Raw genomic sequence first — 16,088 nt, 5'->3', positions numbered from 1 at the left:
TCCTCACTCACGCGTGGCCTGGGCTGTGACTGTGACGTCCTACATGAGGTGTTGACTCTGTCTGCACCATCTGGCTCCTTAAACATCATGGTCCCTGGAGGGACAATGACTGAACTTGGACAGGGTGGCCGTCTAAGGAGTAACTGTCCCTTGTGGTGGCAAAATAATTTTTTCATTAACTTCAGGGTCTTATTTAGAAATAACAGTAAGGATACCAAATTAACACTGATAATTTAACTTACATAACCTAACAGGTATGTTTAGGTGGTAATTGGAATAATAATAATGATAATAATACAATGAGCCCTGGCCAGGTGACTCAGTTGGTGAGAGCATCATCTCGTACACCAAAAAAGGTTGCGGGTTTGACCCTTGGTCAATTCTCAGGAAGGATTTCTCCTTATTCTCAGGACGGATTTCTAAAGTAATTCATTCTGCCATGTTGTATAGCATATTTTCATAAAGTACCCAAGCTAAGAATTTTTTCTGTAATCAAGCACAATTGGAAGCCCAGACTGGATTTTCATGGTATTGTACAAGACTGCAAAAGTTTTGGCATTTTGCAATAGATCTGCTTCCATTTAGTCCTTCATTTATTCTGTTTTAGTAGCGTACTTGCTGATGGCATGTACATCTTCAAATAATGCTGGACATGCACTAAATACTGGTTTTGGGATTTCTACATTGGCGCACACAAATGCTTTTTAAGATTTAAGGATCCTTAAAACCTACTAATATTTATAGTTCACCTAAACCTATTACAATAAATAATATCAGGGTTTGGCTTAGAAAATGAATCAGAAAAGTTTATGTACTGAAGGCCTCTATCATTGAAGACAACAAGATAATATAAACCAAGTTGAGTTTAGTCGCTTTGAGTTCTTTCCAAAAAGAAGTCTGCCCTGGGATGTGATCTGGTGTAATTTGTTGATGGCCTTTTTTAGTAGCAGGAAGCACACACAGTGCAGTGTAATTTCTATAAGCAGAGAGATAACAAAAAATATAATAGTGGTTACTGGAAGACTCCATGGTCCCCACAGATCTCTAAAAAAGGAGGAATTAAGAACTAGAACAGGTTAATAAAGAGAAGAGAACCTTTGAAATGCCTGGCCCTGACTATTTTGATGAAATTATTTCTCAAGCAGACAATAAGACATCAGGTTATCATCACCCCGGGCAGTGTGCCCAGTGGATTGAGTTCTGACCCATGAACCAAAGGGTTGCTAGTTAAATTCCCAGTCAGGGCCTGTGCCTAGGTTGTGGGCCAGGTCCCCTGTTGGGGGTGTGCGAGAGGCAATCAAACATTGATGTTTCTCTCCGTCTCTTTTCCCTCTCTCTAGAAAGAAAGAAATAATTTTTTTAAAAAAAGCATCTTTAAAAAAAGACATCATGTTACTATATTATATGATATTTCTTAATAGTTTCCAACTCCCTTTGCTTTCTGTTTATGCAACCAAACAATTGCAAATGATGACTCAATACTTAGCCAATGTTTACAGGGCTTTCACCATGTGTCAGGACCATGCTCCAGGCACTGGTATCATCCTGAGTGATTTCAAAAATCTTACAGTACAGAGGGAACTACAGTTTATCGAGGGTATGGTTCTCAATGAAGATAATGAGAGAACTAGAAGACAAGAAAAGTGGCTTTTCAAAGTTACCCAATGGCACCTGAGTGGCAGAACAAGGGCTAAGACACAGCACTTGGATTCCTTTAGACTGACCTGGTTTTACCAGACCAGCACCTGTCCTCTTGCTCCATGTTAGGACCAGGGGTCCACAGTGAAGGAGAGGAGAGGAGAATGTGATCAGAATAGACTTCAGCTCCTCCTGTCTCATTTTAATCGGACAAAAGTTATTTTATGGTCCATTAATTGTGTTCTAAGTAAGACAACCTATTTTTTTTACTAAAACAATGAGGGTAGAGCTTTAAAATATTTTATTTATTTATTTTCAGAGAGAGGAGCAGGGAAGGAGAGAGAGAGGGAGAAACGGAGGGAGAGAAACATCGATGTGCAAGAGAAACATCAATAGGTTGCCTCTTGCATGGGCCAGGGGACCTGGCCCAGTAACCCAGCCATGTGCCCTGACAGGGAATCTTACCAGTGACCTGTCAGTTTGCAGGCCGGTACTCAGTCCACTAAGCCACACCAGCCAGGGCCCAAGTAGCGCTTTAATGCTCCCAATCACAACAATGACAACAACAACAATGACAACAACAACAAAGTGGTCATTATGTGTGGTATGGTATGTGTTAATTAACCTTTCCCTGGTAGACATCTTGCAAAATGTGTACCAAATTATCACATCCTATGCCTTAAACTTACACAATGTTTTATGTCCATTATAGTTCAATAAAGCTAGAAAATTTTTTGAAAATTATTGCTATATACCTTACTACTTGAAAAAGTACTATTCTGAACCTGTTAATAAAAGTAATATTTTTTAATAAATGTTGCTACTGGTTCAGAAGTTAATGCCTCCCAAGTACAGCCTCGCATTATTTTTTTAGGTTCATTACTTGTGTTAATTTTTAAGGGCATACTCAACATTGACTTAGGAGTGAGGACTACCTTACCTGAAAAAGAATAGGCCATTTGGTGCTGAAAGTTTCACCATGTCTTTCTAACAGGTGTGTCTGCTGAGAAAGCATAGAAGCATGGGAAGAAAATGGCACACTGATGTCTGCATGGAGACTCGGGAGGCTGAATGCTATCACTCTCAAATTCACCTTCCTCCCAACTTGTCAACATTGAACTTGCTGTAGAGCCTATCACTAGCTTAGATCTTAGTAGGGTGCATTTTTATTCTAAAAGGTTGCAAATCATTCACTTGTGATGGTAAATTGTATTTACTAATGCATGCCAACAGAAATGACCCATCTCTCTTAGCGGGAAATAGGCAGGTCCTGAGATATTCCACACAAGGAGCCAGAATTAATAGTGGTAGGGTGTTAATGACAATTCATTACTGCAGTTGGCAGAAGAAATCCATCCAAGTTGAGGTTGGAGTTCACGGTCTGCAGGTAATATCCTGAAGGAACCTATATTTCAGGGGCAAGGGAGTCATGCATTAGGACAGTGGTTTAACTTGAGAGAGAGTCCTCCAGCAGATATCTTGTTTCTCGCACGGAGTCTCTGACAGGGGATGCGGTGTTTCCCAGGTCTTCAAGGCCCCAGTTATGAGCTGTCAAAAGGCAGTAGGAGCTTTGCCTACTAATTCTTTACAGAGGCATCTTTTGTCATCTAGTCTAGCTTTTAAATTTTCCTATGAAAAGTAAAAGTGGCCCTAATTTTGTGCTTAGGATGACATATAAGAAATCAAATAATTTTTAAATTTTGCATGTAGCTTTTTTTGAATAAAGCAAATGCCAGTAGAAAGTATTAAGGATGTTTGTTTACACTCTGATAAAAGAAGAAAAAAAGGTTGGGGCTAGAATAGATCCTTTAAATAGCATCTAGTTCAGTGGCATGTTTTTCTTAAGAAGAACGGCCCAGGGTGGAAACACGTTACTTGTTGGAGGCTTGTTTGTGGGCTCCCTGGATTGGCCTTGTTTCTAACACGAGCCACGCAACATGAGAAAAAACAAGACATACTTGTGTCTATACTCTCTTTTTAAATCAATCATGTAGAAAAGGGAACCACATGAAGAAGGTTTGCAAAATAAAGTAGCAGATAAGAAATGAAAAAACAAACAAACAAAAAACTTCTGTCCCAGTCCAAGTCCTCAAAGTCATGTTAGAATTTCATTTTTAAAATAACTCGAATACTGACTAAAACTCCAAGCCTAACTTGGAGCCTCTTCATATATTTCAAACCTGTTTTTAGGTTTTAATGTCAGAACTAAAGTCTATTGTCACAGAAATGGGGCCTCTCTTCACTTTTCTAGTTTTTGAGCTTTGTTGGAATAATCACGTCTTTATCATTATTAGCAGCATGGAGCATTTCTTTAATCCCCAGTGGTGCGTGAAGCTACTAACTGTCTAGGAGAAAAAGTCAACCTGAGCCTTGCCCTTGAGGAAGGTACTCTCCAATTTTTCTTAACAACGTGTGAACTACCTTAAGGTTCCTGCCTTCCCACCATCCTGAGAGAGCAGACTTGTTTAAACATCCAGAGGATAACTTCTTGTTTGAGATCTCAACTAACCCCTTCTCTATGATCAATTATACAATTTGAGAAGGCATAGGAGAATCAAAGTCATAACTCAGTACAGCTGTTAACGAGCCTACTGGTTGTAAAATGAGCCTGTTGCTCTGTTAACTGCTTAAACCCAGGAATGGATTTAATCTCACATTCTCCATGAGATTTTTTTCTATCTATATGAAACATGGCCAGATGATGATTTACCTTCCAATCTTTAATTTGAGCCATGGGGTTATAAACAAGGGTTGTGTTGGTTGGGTACGGATAGCAAGAGTGAAGGGAGCATTAGCTAGTTCTGCCCTAGTTTGAAAAAAATTATTAGGCATGTATCACCCAATCAGAGCAAAATGAATGATTTTTTTTTTAAAGTGCTGGCAGCAGACCCACAGCAAGACTGAAAGTCTTCGAGCACAACCTGGAAGTTTCTGTTACTGATTTCAAGTGAGAATTATTGTTAATAGAAATAAAGTTATTATCAGCATGAATCACAGACATAGAAATCTGTTAACTTAATAATGTGGCAAATGTACTATTAATCTTTAGTGAAGCAATATTAATATATTGCCTAATCTAAAAAAGGCTCCAGTGTCTTGAAAGCTTGAAATCATTTCTGCTTCTGCCTCAAGTTCTGAAATCATTCGCTTTTAAAATTTTAAATACTTTTACTTCAGACAAGCCTCCAAGTATTCAGAAATAATTGCTGTCAATAGAGATTCATTTTCACCTTTGAATGCCCAGTAATGTCAAATGGCAACATCATCAGCCTTAATGTCAACATATTTTAAATGTATGTCTTGGAAGTGAAGGTCAATAATGGCCACTAAATTTAAAATATGGAATTCTATGATGCTTTATTCTTGGTTCTTTGATTACTTTTATACTGGTGATTATTTCTTCTGGAGGCAAAAATCTAATTCCAGCCTATCTCAGTGGAAGTTCCCTTTGCTTCTCTTGAGAAGTACATTCTGTGAAGTCATTTTCTTTGAAGTTTCTAGCAAACATGACTGTATATACTTAGGAACCTATAGAGTCTGTATCAGGGATTTTTAATCCAGCTGCAGGAGAAGCATTGTGGGTAACAGCAGAGTGTTGGTGTTGATACCAGCCCTGAGTTGGGATGGCTTCTCTGCCACATACTGGTAGGGTGACCTCAAGCTATGCAGGCTCACTATGGGGATTAAATAAGATACTGCGAAGTCATCTTCCAGAAGCTATGACACATATAGGTTATCAATAAGTATTTGTTTTTTTCTTTGTAATAAAATGGGGCATCTAGATTTGATGAGATGCTTACAAATTAGTCTATTAGAATTTATTGTAATTTATGTCAAATTAAAAAATATATGACATTTTTTCAGAGAATGCTCAGTCAAAAGAAATATCAGGTATTACTACCTATGAAGATAAAGAAAGAATCAGTAATTTGTGTTATTTGCACAGAAAATTCAAGGCTAGCTATGAATCACTTAATAATTTTGTACTCATTAACTTCTTCATTCTAAAACATTTTTATAATATTAATTATTATATACATAAGTAATATTTGGGGGGTTTTGTCCCAACTACTATTGTGGAATCAGGAGGGAGTATGAATCTGCTAAGCCATCCTAGCTTTCACACATTGTTTAGAGTAAGGATTACCAAACTTTCTTTAAAGGATCCAATAGAAAATATTTCCACATATGGATTTTACTGCAAATGCTCAATTCTTCTGTTTTATGCATAAGTAGAACATAGCATGACAAGCAAGCAAGAATGGCTGTGTTCTAATAAAACTTTATTTATGGATGCTGAATTTTGAATTTCATATAATTTTTATGTGCCACAAAATGTTCTTCTTCTCTTGATTTTTTTCAACTAAGTAGAACTGTAAAAACCTTTTTACTTTACAGAACATGTTTTAAAAAAAGACAGTAGGCTGGGTATGACCTATAAGGTGTAATTTGCTGACCCTGGGTTTAGAGAAACAAACATTATACTAAGAGTCAGAAGGTATATTCTGCTGCTCCTTTTGCTATTGTCAGTTGTGTGACCTACTCACACCCTCCAAAATCACTTAATTTTTCTGGGCCTTAGTTTCCTCTTTGATAAATGAAGTCATTGAGTAAGTTAATTTGTAAGTTTCTGTTCAGCTGTGTTGCTCTGTGATATATAAATACAACTCACTCATTAGCCACCCAAATTACAAGTTGGGGTTGCAACAAAGTCCCAAATATCTTCAATGACTTATGTGATCATTTGGTATATGATCATAATATTTCTTCAAGACTAGTCAAGATAGAGGCATAGGTGAACACATTTTGCCTCCTTGCACAACCATAAGAAATCACAACTACCTTCAAAGCAAAAATCATGCAGAGCTGCTACAAAATTGAACTGGATGGAGTTTGAAGAGCAAGGATTTAAAGAAGCCATATTCATCCAGACAGGTAGGAAGGGTAGAGATGGGGAGCCAGGGCAGAGAAGATGAGGTGTGGTGGTGGCAAGGCAACAGTGGCAGTGGCTGGCAGAATGGGTGGTCCCATATTCAGGTGTGGGGGATAAAAACCAGGACAAAGCTTGGGAGCAAGCAATCCCAGCCCCAACCAGACCATACAGCCCAGGGTTCCAGTGCCAGGAAGATAAATCTCCATAACTTCTGATTGTAAAAAACAGTGGGGGTTGGGGTAGTGGAAGAAACTGCCGGATTTTCAGGAAACTTTGCTTAAAGGGCCCACGTAGTCTTAAAATATATGCAAACCCACCCACTCTGGGGTTCAACACGAGGGCCACAGCTGGGATGATGCCAGCTGCATATAGGGAGTGGGTGAAGCGACTGGAAAAGGGTCGAGGGCCAGGCAAACCCTCAGAAGACAAGCATTGTCATAGTCCCCTTTCTAAGCCCTCCCCCTATACAAAGCCACAAAGTGATGAAGCAGGTTGCTCTACCCTGGTGATTACCTAAGGCTCCTCCCCACACAACTTACAGGTGACTTTTATAGAGACTCAGAGCAGCTCTACCTAATACACAGAAACAAACACAGGGAGGCAGTCAAATCAAGGAGATAAAGAAATATGGCCTAGATGAAAGAACAGAACAAAAAACCAGAAAAAGAATTGAAGGAAATGGAGATAACCAACCTATCAGATACAGAGTTCAAAACACTGGTGATAAGGATACTTAGAGAATTCACTGAGTATACCAAAAGCATAAGGTAAGGAATAAAGGCTACACTAAGTAAAATAAAGAAAAATCCATAGGGAACCAACAGTGAAAGGAAGGAAGCTGAAGTTCAAACCAATGATTTGGAACATAAGGAAAAAATAAACAATCAACCAGAATAGAATGGAGAAAAAAGAATTAAAAAAAATGAGGCGAGAATAAGAAGACCCTGGGACATCTCTGAAAGTGCCAACATCTGAATCATAGGGGTGCCAGAAGGAGAAGAGGAAGAGCAAGAAATTGAAAACTTATTTGAAAAAATAATAAAGGAAAACTTCATTAATTTGATGAAGCAAATAGACATACAAGTCCAAGAAGCACAGAGAGTCTCAAACAAGTTGGACCCAAAGAGGACCACACCAACACCCATCATAACTAAAATGCCAAAGGTTAAATATAAAGAGAGAATCATAAAAGCATCAAGAGGAAAGCAGAGAGTTACCTATAAAGGAGTTCCCCTAAGACTAGCAGCTAATTTCTCAAAAGAAACTTTGCAGACAAGAAGGGACTGGCAACAAGTATTCAAAGCGATGAGAAACAAGGACCTACAACCAAGATTATTCAGCAAAGCTATCATATATTTATTTATTTTTAAATATTTTATTTATTTATTTTAAATTTTAGTTACAGGGGAAAGGAAGGAGAAAGAGAGGGAGAGCATCAATGTGTTGTTGCCTCTGGCACGTCCCCTGCTGGGGATGTGGCCCGCAACCCCGGCAAGTGCTCTAGACTGGGAATAGAACTGGCGACCCTTTGATTCACAAGCCAGAACTCAACCACTGAGCCATACCAGCCAAGCTATCATTTAGAATGGAAAGAAAGATAAAGTGCTTCCCAGACAAGGTAAAGCTAAAGGAGTTCATCATCACCAAGCCCTTTTTATATAAAATGTTAAAGGGACTTAAGAAAAAGAAGATCAAAACTATGAAAATTAAAATGATAACAAACTCTGACTACCAACAACTTAATGTAAAAAACAAAAACAAAACAAATTAAGGAAACAACCAGAATAAGAACAGAATCATAGATATGGAGATCATTTGGAAGGTTATCAGCTGGGAGGGGGCAGTGGGTGATTGGGGGAAAAGGTACAGGGAATAAGAAGCATAATTGGTAGGTACAAAATAGACAGTGGAGGTTAAGAACAGAATAGGAAATGAGGAAGCCAAAGAAATATACACGACCTATGGATATGAACTAAGGAGTGGGATTGCTAGAGGGTAGGGGTACTGGGCAGAGGGGTGTAAAGAGAGAAAATTGGGACAACTGTAATATTTTCATGGGACAAATCAATAAAATATACTTAAAATAATATTTCTTCATAAATAATTTAATCTTTGAGCAATGATGCATCAAAAATTGTTTAAATCACATTTATTTATAAAGGATACTTTGGATGTAGTGTTTTTCCTCTGATTTCTCTGCAGCATAGGGACTGATTCATCAAGGAACTAAGAGTGGGTAGGGAGAGAATCACTTGCTCATTAGTACTTAAGAGTACAGTGGGGGCGGTACTCAAATCAGTCAGTTTAACTACTTGTTAGCACCAATTTTTAAAGGCTTAATGAGGGAGGAAGGCAAAACCTTTAGTGAAATGGAGGTTGGGTAATTGCTCTTAGATCTCATATTTTCATTTACTGCTCTTATGCTTTATAACTATGCACTCTGAAGTATTGCCCTCACCTACTCAAAGACATTTATAGTTCTACAGGAGAAACAACACACCAAGACATGCCTCCACCTGACCCCACTTAACTCTCGAAATTAAAGCCTGTAATGATTAGAAGCTTTTATAGTTTAACTGCCTGACAAAGTATATGGGAAACGCTTATTGGGATAAAAAAGTGTTTATTTGTTAACATGCAATTATTTTATTGGTCTTGGGGGTAGTATTAATTACCCTTTCTTACCCGCATAATGCCTATTTTATAAAGAAGCTGAAAAATGAAGAGAGGGAAAAGGGTGAAGAAAAATTTTGTGTCTTCCACGTGGAGCTCACTGTAGCAGCTGCCATTTCTCCTCCTTGGCATGGTCTAACCGGTTTGTCAGATCTTCATGAAGCAGTCGCAGACAGAACATTTTCAGTGCATTGACAAATACCCCAGAGGTTGTCAGGAGGGAGCAACCTGTAAATAATTGGAGATATTATGTATTTGTAAAAGAACTGTTCATCTGTTGCCTAAGATGTTGGTCAGAAAGATGACAAATGCATGAATGAAGGGCAGTCAAGTGACTGAGAAGGGTTCAGAACCCAAGGGGTTGAATTCAAAGGAACAACCTCTGACAAGGGCTCTGGCATCCTGGTGACCAGCCCAAGGTGGTGCCTAACAGCTGATGTAAAACATGAAAAAGTTAAGATCAGTGGGAACATATTAAAAAGGGAAGAAAGGAGACAAAACACCAAAGTAAAAAATTTAGAATCTCTCAGAAGTCTCTAACTTTAACTTGTTAATGAATAAGACAACCTGAACTTTTCCTTTACAGCTCTAACACAAAGAACTGGTGCAATTTTTCAAATATAAAATGTTATATAAATAATCCTCACTTTACTTGTCATGGAGAAGGTGGTTTCTTATTTTGACATGGAGATGAAGGGAAATGTGTTCTCTGCTTTGACTTTATCCTTGAATCTCAGACATAAGGTTAAACTCTGAACTCTTCAAATGCTTTTATACATGTTGATAGTGTCACTAAAAGTTCAGATTGGATTAGCTGGGTTTTGACTTTTCCAATAGTTTCCTCTGGGTTTAGATGGCTGTCTGTTGCTTTAGTATCAGAAGCATTTTATTGCTTTAGATATTTGCAGTCCTCACTGCTAATGATTTGCAACCACATTGTTGCTTCTTTTATGATTCAGATTCCACTTTTTCTTTGCCTCCATTAAAACTTCCTGATACAAAGACTGATAAGAGACCCCTGTTTATTTAATAGTTTAGTTGTGCCATCCTGATTGTTAAAAGTTTTTATATAACCCCTGTGACTGGATAAATCCTTCCACAAATTACATAGACACCAAACCGTAGTTTTGGGATAAATGGTAAAGTAAATGTGAAAACATTTGAATTTTTCCAAAGGAGGCTGCTATAGAAAGTCCAAATATAGTTTGGTTGTCATTTTGATTATGTTTGAGTTTCCTATATTAAAATTCTAGATGAAATGCATTCTAACCAAGTTCATTTAAATGCGATAGAGTTTTGAATTTTATATTTAAATAAAGTATATTAACATTTCTTTTTAAGGTTAAATAGTGATTGTATTGATTTGATCTGGTCTTTTCTTTAAGAGTTGTAATAGACCTATTATGTCAGTCTTTGATTAACTGAGAAAGCTGAGGGCTTGGTAATTGAATATGGAGCCTTTTACCTCTAAGTCACTGAATCAAATCCAGTCAGTCGTTAGTGACCAGGAAAGATTACAGCAGTGGCTCTTTGGTGGCCTCTGTGAAGTGTGTTGAGATCAAGTGGAAGTATGTTGGGTAATTGCTGACAGGAGATGGGCTCTTAGTCACCATTGCCTCTTTTTTGTCAGTATTTCCAGACACAAATAAAAGGCCTGGGGACTGAGAAGGCCAAAGGAACAGAAGCACCTGGGAGTGGCCAACGTTATATCTCTTAGGAAAAAAGTAATGGGAAGAACTTTATTATTGCAGAAAGAACTGCTCTGTTATGAGACTTTCCTAGCTACTTCAATTAGTTTACTTAAGGTTTTAGTAAGATGAGATGATGTCTCGATGAACAGTCCAGAGACTGAATTTGAACAGGTCTGGCCTAGGAGGCTCAACTTCCTGACATTTCCTTAGGATCTTGTCTCTGTTTCTTACCAACCTGTTCTCTGCTCAACTCTTGCAAAACGGTGCTGCGTAGATAGTAAGGTTAGTACTGGCACTGATCCAACTTACTCTATGCTTTAAAATAGGCTTTATTATTAAATGATAACTATTTGCAAGATGAAAGACTATTTCCAAAGATATCGTCTTCAATTTTCTTTCTATATTTCAAATTCAAGAACTGTATTGAATATATGTTTTAAACTTACTATTTACTGGGTGGGGGGTTAAAATGGGAGGGAGGTGGGAGAGATGGGTGGGTGGGCTGGGATGGGAGTAAAAGACAGAAAACTGTACTTGAACAATGATTAAAATAAAATTTTAAAAAACTTACTATTTTTTGTATAAATAAATTAGTATTTCTTGCATAATAAATTGATACCTGCAATTTTATTAAACAGTTAAATACCACTATCTTTCTATTTCTAAAGAGAGTTAGCTTAGATTAGTGCATCTTAAATGAGCTGTGTGAAAGATCAATTTTTCAAAAAAAATTCTCAACTATTATGGTCAATACATTTGTAAAATGCAATAAAAATGAGGTGCCAAGAGAATAAAATAAGAAACAAAAACCATACAAAATATGTCCTTATATTTTTATTAGTAGATTCAACAGACATAAAATGCAACTTTTCATAAATACCTCATGTTTTCTCTCAGTCTCTGTATTTATTTTGTTGCATACCAGTAACAAACAATTGATTGGTCAGCACTGCTCCATGGATCAGACTTTGAGTAGAACTGGCTTCAACTGAATACACACTTTGAAAAATGAATTTATTTAAACAAGTAAAATTGTATCTGATGTGGTGATATAAAACAACAAAAACAAAATGGTTAAGAACAAGAAATGACTAACCATTAATGAGGTCTAAAGTTTTAGCCAACACTGTGAGTGCTCATAATCGATGCCAGACAAATGAGAATGTAAGTATTTATTCATTTAATATATATATTAAGTAACTACTGTGTGCTAGGGACTTTTCTAGGCCTTAAGAATGTAGCAGTCAACAAGACCTACAAATCCCTGAGTTTTCTTTCTGGTAGAGATGACTGTAAACAAGCAGGAAAATATTAGGCAAATTCAATAATAAAAATAAGTAGATAAGACTCATTGTGGGGTTTTGTGTAGAGACTTTAAAAGTTGAAAATTGTGCTGAGGGTTGAACAGACTGGAAGTAGGCAAAAAGCCTTGGAGGAAGCGTATGCCAGGCATGTCATGAGCTGGGGGAGGTTCAAGGACAGTACAGACCACTGAGGCAGTATCTCGGTTAGTGAGAAAACTGGGAGGAAATAAAGTCCAAGAATTGTTCGAGGGTCAGACTTTAGGTCAAAATAAGAAGCTCATCAATTTTATCCTCAGTGTTATGGAGACCAGTGAGAGTTTTATGCAGAGTAAAGATATCTTATGATACACATTTTTAAAAATTCTACTGTGAAACTCAGTAGCTGTATTGATAAGGATTTTAGTGAACAGAGGGGAAACTGGGAGATAGGCAAGAAGTGGTGGTGATTTGGACATACAGTAATTGCAATGAAGAGAAATGAACAGGATGGGATGTGTTTTTGAACAACCAATAGGATTTTCTGATGTGGAGAAAGTTTGAAGAAATGAGAAAATTGAAGAAGTTTACTTATTTCCCCCTGAAACAACTGAGTGTTGGTGACTTACACTGAGATGGAAAAGACAAGAAATAAGTCAGTCTGAAGTTGGAAAAATCGAGAGTTGAGTATTTGTCAGGTTAAGTTTGGGACTATTAGATAACTAAATAAAAATGTTGAATAGGAAGTTGGATATATGAGTTTTAAAGTGATAAGGGAAATCAATATGAAATTGAGTAGTGCTTTGTGTACAGTTAGCATTAAAAACTATGGAACTAGAGGAGACTTAAAGAAAGTATGTGGGAAGAAAAGAACCAGGGTCCCTACAATAATCCTAGGGCTCTGCATCAACTGGCAGGAGAACTTAGTTGCATCAACTGAAGGAGATGGAGGAATGATGAACAGCGTACTTAGTAAGTCAGAAGGAAGAAGTAATAACCTAAATTGATCAGCTGGACTAGAGGGAACAAATAAGCTAGTTAGAGAGGGCAAGAAAAGGAAACGTACAGTAATATGCCTGACCCATCAAACCACAGAGTTATCACCAAATGGTGGAAGTTGAAAACATCTACATCTGCACATCACACTGCCTCCTTGGATTAATACATTAGACTTAATAGAAAACTCATGCCTCTGTACAAATAATTTTGGGTGTCATGTAGACTCAGCCTTTAAAAAAATCCATTGTCATTATAATTCTCAAATTACTTTTCTGCACCAGGAGCAGAAACGGGAAGTTGGAAAAAAACTGGAATGAAAATGCAACTGAGACTTCAAGCTCCTATTTAATGTGCAAGCACACCAGGCGTGAACATTTTAAAATAAAACAGATGAGCTATTTAAAATGTTTTATTGCAAAACTTAAAGATTGTCACCATTACTATTAAAAAAACTTTAGAAAGCAATTTTTCTGTTCTTTGTACCTTTAAGTCCTTGGCTCTGATGTTCTGCTCCTCTGACCTTGATCTAATCTTGAATATCTATGCTACTTAATTATAATAAAAAAGCCTACATTGCACTCTGGATGGTAGATGCACATTTTTTTCTTCTTTGGTCACCTGCCAGTTCTCAAAATTATAGCAGTGGGAAGAAATGCAAATGAAGGCCGTGCTTGACAGCTAAACATAATGGAATGCATGGTCCACATTTGAAAAGTTACCTTAAAATAAAAGGTAGCACATAAAAAATCATTTCTTTAAGGTCACATATGGCTTTGAATTATGGCTTTGAGGAATTTCCAATTTAGTCATCAGAGAGTAAAAAGCCAAAATAAAGATTATGTACTTTGCTACAGAGAAGACAGAGTTTTACTTCATCAGAGTTGGGTGATCTTATAACTTGGAAACATAACACAAAACAAAAGAAAAAAACTCCAGAATATTCATTTGATAGAGTATTGTGTAAAGTAAACCACTGATGAACATTTTCTATTAAAATTTTACTTGCAGCTAATCAATGTTTTTATAAATGTCCAAAGAAAGCCTACCTTATCACATGTGAAAAAATGTAACATGTAGACTAGAATAGGCTGGCAATTAATTACATAGATCTATATAACTTGAAGAATTGTATTTCTTTAGATGAATATATTTTCAAATAGGAGATTAAAAAGCAAAGGGATTGACATTAAATTGTTATTTAGAAAATTTGAATCTGAAAATTGCATGTATGTATGTATATATCTACTGTATTTTGTCATGTATAATGTATATTTTTTGTTCAAATTTTTGAGGGAAATATAAGGATGTGCATTATACACGGTATTGCTAATTCCAGATCTCTATAAACATTTTTAATTCTTTTATTTATGCTTATGCATTAAAAGGATAATGCTGGAAATTGATAATGATATCTGTATGCAAAGTAATACCCTGGAATTCAATAACTGGTTTTGTTCTAAATATAAATAAATAAATAATTGGATTAAAAATATAAAAGGAAAGATTTTTTTTCCTGAAAGTTGGGCCAAAAACATGGGTGTACACTATACACGGGAGCACAATATATATACATATTGACACAAATCAGAATTATTTGATAATTACACATTCCAGGAAACATTAAAGTGGTCTTTCAATAAAAGTTTATATTTCAATTTTTGTTTCTTTGTGCTGAGAAAGAGGATGTTTTAGAGACCCTCCTGAATGGTGAACTCATTTTAGACTACCAGGAGGTCGTGTGCTGCTTAGCTGTGATCCACAGACCACAGAGCTCTGAGAAACAGGGCCAGAGGCTTCTGTGGGTGCTGTTTCCTATGTTTCACTGCTTCTGTATGTGGTGTAACAAAATGAGGCTGCAAAAAATAAGGCCTGCGTTTTGGTTCCACTTTAGCCATTTCTGTGAGGTCTTGGGTAAGCCATTTAACTAAATTTTGTCTCAGTTCTGTGCTCAGTTTAACAATAACAAACACTGAGCATTTATATTATTTCAAGTATGCATGTAATACAGGAATTTCTAGTTGTATTAAAAAGCAGGTCATTTCAATATAATGTGGTAGATGAAATCATAAAGATATGTGTAGGGTGCTACAGGAGCAGAGGCAAAGTATACAGAGTCTCATCTGTAAAAAGATACATGGTACCCTTCCTGCCACTCACACATATGTAGTAAAAATGAAGTAACACTGGTGAATGTATTTGATTTTTAAAATACATCTCATTGTATTGTGATTAGTGGTAGTTGTATAGATAAGTAGTAGAGACAGTGATAGTAGTTAAAGTAGTACTAAAAGTAAAATATATTAGAAACTGAGGTCATAGTTAGACAAGATAGATCAATAGATCAACCAAAGGAGGAAAATAGAAACCGTAGAAAATGTAAATGACAGTATACATGAAGGTGACATCTCAAATTAGGAAAATGCAGACTTTTTAGTAAACAAGGCTGATAACTTTATAGTCATATGGAAAAAAAAGGTAAATTGACCCTTCAAACCCATTCTAATAAAATTTCTAAATAGATCACAGATGTAAAGGTTAGAAATAATAACGTGAGTACCAAAAAAAATGAATGAATTCCTTTATCATCTGAGATTTAGGAAAACTTTTCACCATGCTTCTAAATCTGAATCTAATTAAGTATCTAAGTCTATCAAGCAATTTATGGGAAATAGGGAAGAGAAAAACCTGTTGGATGATACCATGAGGATGTGATCAGCAAAAGACGATGTGAAATACTGTATTAAATGTTCAGGCTTCTTAAAAAATTGTTTTGAAAAGAAAAAGACAGAGACATGGGGGAATATATGTGGCTGAAGACATATCATTGTTTGGACTATATGAATGAGCCTTATTTAATTTTTTTTGAATTAAGTA

General features: G+C 36.5%; 1 protein-coding gene across 1 annotated transcript in view; it reads right to left on the bottom strand.

The window, feature by feature from the left end:
• The window catches only part of SLC15A5 (solute carrier family 15 member 5), a 78,649-nt gene that overhangs the window by 43,451 nt on the left and 19,110 nt on the right, over window positions 1-16,088 (bottom strand). Inside the window, 4 exon segments of the mRNA XM_045828985.1 lie at window positions 2,856-2,961; window positions 2,963-3,043; window positions 9,257-9,364; window positions 9,366-9,472. Of these exon segments, the coding sequence (XP_045684941.1) occupies window positions 2,856-2,961; window positions 2,963-3,043; window positions 9,257-9,364; window positions 9,366-9,472 (402 nt within the window).

This window comes from Phyllostomus hastatus, unplaced genomic scaffold (assembly GCF_019186645.2).
Source record: "Phyllostomus hastatus isolate PE091 unplaced genomic scaffold, TTU_PhHast_1.1 phas_scaffold_93, whole genome shotgun sequence".
Lineage (NCBI taxonomy): Eukaryota > Metazoa > Chordata > Mammalia > Chiroptera > Phyllostomidae > Phyllostomus > Phyllostomus hastatus.
Note: the sequence above shows the minus strand (reverse complement) of the source record. Positions and strands in the feature narration are given on the sequence as shown.